The sequence below is a fragment of the Pygoscelis adeliae genome, unplaced genomic scaffold (assembly GCF_000699105.1).
Source record: "Pygoscelis adeliae isolate BGI_AS28 unplaced genomic scaffold, ASM69910v1 Scaffold65, whole genome shotgun sequence".
Taxonomy (NCBI): domain Eukaryota; kingdom Metazoa; phylum Chordata; class Aves; order Sphenisciformes; family Spheniscidae; genus Pygoscelis; species Pygoscelis adeliae.
In genome coordinates this window covers 2,622,158-2,628,048 of record NW_008824864.1, presented here as the reverse complement: position 1 = coordinate 2,628,048, position 5,891 = coordinate 2,622,158, and the positions used below count along the sequence as shown (strand labels likewise).

At 42.0% G+C, this 5,891-nt stretch overlaps 1 protein-coding gene across 1 annotated transcript in view; it reads right to left on the bottom strand.

The window, feature by feature from the left end:
* Window positions 1-5,891, bottom strand: part of PTHLH (parathyroid hormone-like hormone) — a 10,386-nt gene that overhangs the window by 2,872 nt on the left and 1,623 nt on the right. The window contains exon 2 of the mRNA XM_009324347.1: window positions 1,325-1,747. Within this exon, the coding sequence (XP_009322622.1) occupies window positions 1,325-1,747 (423 nt within the window). The remainder of the gene's footprint in view (window positions 1-1,324; window positions 1,748-5,891) is intronic.

Genomic DNA, 5,891 nt, shown 5'->3' with positions numbered 1-5,891 from the left:
ACATTCAAGATTTCTATGTGCCAAAGACAGGTGCTATTTATTGGCCACCACAGTTCCTTAACACCCGTTGAAACATCAGGTGACTCTTGACCAGAGTCCCGGGGCGTGCCTTTCCTAAGGCGCTGAGACAAACCAGCCTCTCATGCTTTGCTACTAACTGCTACAGCCATGCTAACTGGTTTATGGTCAGGGACACCGAATGCCTAGCCCTGAATGCCGGTAACTCCTGTAGATGCCAGCAGAAGTTGAGGTGATGGAGCACATTGCAAACTGTGGCCTGTAAAGTTTAACCCAAGACTGGATTTTAGTAAATCCCACAGCTGGCATGTCTTTCTAAGGGATTTACTGTGAGCAAGTGGCACTTCTCTTATGTCTCTGTTCTGCCAAAGTGAAGGGGAGGAGGAGAGAAAAGGGAGGGGTTTTTGCGGTTGAAAATGCAAACATTTGAGGAGAACTGAGGAGTGGACTCCTTGGCTTTGTCTGCAAGTCTGCAGACTTCCTCTCAAGCTGAGATCACTGCAAGCAGACGAGTTGCTTGGGGCACCTAGACTGAAGTCTTCAGCTCGCCACTGCCCTGAAAACCCTTCATTGTCATACATGAGGGAAGCACGTCTCTCTCCAAAAGCAATGCTCAACATTTTTCAGCAGCAACGTAATTGTTTCACGAGCTGGCAAAAAGATGGAGCTGAATTAAAAAGTCCTAATGGCAGGGAAAATTTTATGGCAAAAGGCTGGTCTGCGTTGTTTGCAGATATTACTAAGAGAGAAATTTTCCGGGTTCTCCCCTAAGGTTAAACAGTAAAATGAAAAACTGTAAAGTAAGGGTAGGAAAGTTGCCAAAAAGGGGAGGCGTTGAGAGGGAGGAAAGAAAACTTCGCCATTTTATAGATGCAGAGCCTTAAATAAAACTCAAAGCTTTCAATCTGCTGAGGCCCAAGTGTGGGACCAAGATCTGACGTGCGAGACACTACAGTTAAAACAGGAAAGGAAATTTTAATGGCTATGATGTGCTTTCTTTTTTGCAGAAATAACTTTACTTACTACTCACGCAGCTTCAGGAAGCTCATTTTGGCAATAAGTGGTTTGCTTGAATTGTTTGTCATAGGAAGGAAAGACTTTGTCACTAGTGCAAAGTGGAAAGGGTACTTACTTACCTCCAGAAAGCACCTTGAGACTGTGCACCGCTTGAAGAGCCACTGCCCAGTTATGAGCATAAAGGTGTGCTATTACTCCAGGTTTGAGTGAGGCCTGGGCCTCTCACACTGAAGGATAACAATTTCAGTAAATATATGGTATGCCCCACAAAAGGATATAGCAGAATTACCTTAAAGTGTGATTATGTGTTGTAACAGAGTTGTCCAAGAGTGGGCTCTCGGTCACTCCACTTCCATACACGCCAGAATTTAGCCAAGCCGAGCGGGCTCGCCTCTTTTTCTTCTCTTGTTCCTTACGTTTTCCAGGCTTTGCTTTCTTTTTCTTCCCCGATACCTTCATGGGCTGCTCTTTGTAGGTCTGTGATTTGTTTGTCTCCTGAGTTAGATATCTGCCCTCATCTTCACTACCAAATCGGACAGGGTAGTTCTTCGTATTGGTAGCAGGCTTAGGGTTAGGTGAAACCTCCGAAGTTGCACGGATTTCTGCAGTGTTGACACCTTCAATTAAATTTTGAAGGAATATTCTTCTTCGTAAGTCTTGGATTGACTTGCCCTTGTCATGCAATAGCTGGTGCTCTGATACAGCCCGTTTGCTAAAGAAAGGGAAGAGAGGAGTGGGAAAAAACATTTAGGATTTGGTTATTGCCCAGTACTCGGCAGAGCTCCTCTCTCCTCTGGCAGTGGTGGCCGCAGTGGTGCCCACAGTGACTGTGTACCAGCTCTCAGGCTTGGAGACATGCAGTTAAATCAGACTGCTGGAGCAAGTCCTGCTTCTCAGAGTAGCTGCTCCCTACAGAGGAGGGAAAGACCTAAGCGGGTAATAATTCTCAGCTGACCGATCACACACCACTGGACCTGGAGTTGGATTAGTCACTGCTCTGTTCTAGGAAAGCACTATAACTCTTAATATATCACACTTCAGGCAGTAAAAGCAGGAAGGCAGTTGTCAGGGATAGGAAAACTAAAGGGTCAGATAATGGAGCACTGCAGTCAAGCAAGAGAGAGAATAACAAGTACTTGTACTGAAGCCGGAAGCAGTGTTTATACAGCATCATTCTAAAAATTTTCTTCTGCTCAGTCATGCACTTCAAAAACATAAATAAATGCATAAAAGTGCATTTCATTTCTAAATTTAAATAAATGCAATTGCAGGAGCGTAATGGAAAAATGTTCGAATTTGGGCGCCTAAAATGTAGGCACTTCAGTCCGTAATGAGCTATCCAGAGAGGCAGCAGTCTGAGCATCAGCAGAGATGAGCCTCAGCCACTCCTGTTGATTTTACTGCTTAACCACTTGTGTCTGTCTATGGTTTTAGATGCCTTTCTATTATTCCTTTAAATGTGAACTTTTTGGGCCAAATTTCTTGTCCGCTGTGCTCTGTGCTCTCTGAGTTTTATGCTAGCCTTCTTCACTGGATCTTCTTCAAGAGCATCCTGGTTTGTTTGAGCGGGTCTCTGGTACTTTTCCAGAGTTCATGACCTTTTGGTTCACTAACCTCTGTTTTGTTTTCGAGGAACTGGGAGATGGTTAGCTATCTGTCTTTTAGAGATGTTGTACTGGCAAAGAAGGTATGAAACATCTGAGGAAAGAAGATACAAGTGGCACCTGCATAATAAATAACCGTGAGAAAATACATGCTTTTTCCTTGGTGTGGGATAGACGCACAGCTGCGCTGTGAACCACAGAAAGAGCGCAAGCTGGGATTTTAGCTATGTTCCCATGAATGCTATAACACAGTTTATCCTTCCAATTGCCCTACTTCAGTGTGCTGAGATTGGCTATGTATCCTCTCATCTTGCATCAGGGTACTGCATGTGACTGGATTCTTACTGGCCAAAGAAAATGAATTCACTTCCTTGCCTGTCGTATAATCATTTGGTCAGTTAGCTGGATAAGAGGTTGTTTCTGCATGTGGGTGAAATGGGAGAAGATACATAACTGTGAGTGAATATTCCTTCCTTCCGTCCGTTCCACCCCTAATTATCCTGCTACATTACCAGGTTTCAAAATGTGGTGGACAAAGATAGTATGCTAAATGATTGGGAGTGTTCTGCAATTTATCTTTCTCAGTCCCTTCAGCCAAACTCGTTAGATCTGTGATTTGATCAACGGTAGAGCTACTTGAAATCGGCAACTTCAAGTAGCATTGGTTTAAGAGCATCCCCTTCACTTTTTGTCTCTGTAGAGCTGCACTTTTTGAGTATTGGGTTCAAGTGATGGGTTCAAGAGTGATATTACATCTCTACTGCTCAGTGTAAAATTCAAACAGCAGCTTTCCCCCATTCCACAATGAGACTGAAAGATGACTCTTGTTTTTGCATGAAGTGATACAGTAGGGATACTTGCTCAAAATCAGGCCTACTTATACCCAGGTTTGTGAGCACACATTTGACCAAACATTGCCTATGTTTTAAGTGTCCCAAAATCAGTTTTGGATGATTTCAGGCTTTAGGGCAAGTATTTTATGCCCTTCAACTCAATGTCCCTAAGCAAAAATGCAATGTGATAATACTGAGCTGAACCCATATTGTTTCATTCTCTTCAGTGCAGCTGTGACCATTAACGCAAGCTCAAGATCTCCCCCAGGAGAATTTTTTTGACCAGTGCACTCCCTGAAGCTCTCCAATAGCCATCTCTAACAACCTTCTCATTAAGGTCAGTCTGATTTGCGAGTATGCTAATAAAACTAGCACCTTGGACTCCTCTTGAGTGGCATACTTCTGTGCTGCTTGTCAAGCTGTCCATTGTGGCTCATGTTACATTCCTAGCTTCAGTAATCTATTTTCCCAGGATATTTGCATGGGAAATGCAGTTCTCCTTTCACTCTTCTAGTTTATAAAAAGCATACAAAATCTTAGTGCTTTACTGAGTCTAAAACAGTATGTCTCATGTGATGAGCAAAGCTTTCCTACTGCCTCTTGTAAACTACCAAGGATAATTCCTTTTATCACAGACAACCTAAAGCTGCCTTAATCCTGTAATGTGTATTTGGCCAATTTACCCACTGTGACAAAATCTTGAATCTCTAAAGCCTGTTATTAAAGTCCTCTTGATTGAAAAGCTATTCCATTTTACAGAGCTGAAACCTAAAGATTTGGTTCCAGTACACACAAGGCAGTCAAAGAACATCACAAGATCTGCATCTTGTGTGAGCATACATTTCCAAAATAATGCAGGGATTGACATGTGAGGGGTTAGTATGCCAAAGAGGGTGGGTTTCTGTTTAAATGTCTGTATGATATTTAGCATTAAGTCTCGCCCCAAATAACATTCTGCTATTCCAGATGATTGTATAATATTACGTAGTGTTACATTTCACATGACTTTTATTACTCAGCCAGACTTAAGGATTACATTTTGCCTACCAATTTCCTTTGTATGCTCTAGATCAAAAATCTTCTTAAAACAAAGAAGATGTGGTAGATACATATCTCTTTGACCTTCTGCCTCCTTCTGGCTCAGTTATTCAAACAACCCCTGTGTTTGTAAATCAGGGAAAAATACTTGCCTAGGAAGGCTGATGTAAGAAGTGCTTCATAATGGAGATATCAACAATATCTCACCCACACACACAGAGCAGGAAGGCAATGGAAACTGGAATGATTGCATTCATATATTGGGTACGGTGTGTAAAAAAATATTAGGCTGTTAGGGTTAAGATGACCCACTAGAGGTCCCTTCCATCCTTCTATAAAATGCACCTCTCATTCAAGGAAAAAGAGTCTGACCCCAAACCAAGTGCAGTAAATGCTAAGCTTACATGTGGTAGGCACTTTTGAGAGAAGGATGTTGATGGTTTGTATTTGACCGGAGTGTCCAAACTAATTACTGTATGCAAGTACACTACGCACATACGAGACAATGTCTCATTACAGGGAAAACACTAGAAATCCATGACTTGTGACTATTCTGACTTCATGTACTTCTAGATAAGCTGTTCTTTTCAGGCACATTCTTTCTTCATTTTTTTCACTGGCTATCTAGCGTCACTGAGAGGCAACATTCTCCAACTGACAACTTTCTGTCTCAGCGTTGCTCTTATTTAACCATTATTATCCTTGACTACTCATGTTGGGTCTGATTGTAAGTTCAGCAAAATAACTGGAAAGGATTCAGTCAGCTCTCTGCCTGGATTTTGCAAGACTGAGTGCCCTTGCCCCTGGCTCCAAAGCGAGTGAAAGCTGCTTGACCTATCTCAGGGTTAGGAAAAATATTTTGAACAGATCTGGGGACATGATGCTGCAGTGTCTGGGCACGCTGATAAAAATATCTAATTTCACTTTGAGGTATTACTGGGTTTCTCAGAGATTCTTTAGCAGCTAAAGCATTTCTATAACAAATAATATGTCTGGCAATCTTTTCTTGGGACAATTTGCTATTGCTTTCCATGGGAGATTTGCCTCAGTAAGGTCTGTAGAACCAGGCCTATGGCATTTTGATTATTTTTGCATGGCTATAATAATGTGCTTCAGTATTTTCATCCGTTACTGGTTTAAGCCTTTGACTGAAAAAAATATCTCTAGGCTTAAGTGAGTTATTAACCATTAACTCTAGGAATGGTTTGTGGTGATATTAAAACAGGACACATGTTTGAGTGTGGTGTCTGTGTTTGTGCTGTACCCACAAACAAAACTACGTGAATGCCACTAACTGACAGCTAACTGGTTTCTTGTGTGTGTTTTACATGCCATAGCAAAGAGGGAGCTGAGAAATGCATTTTGACTGTTTAGCTTCCAC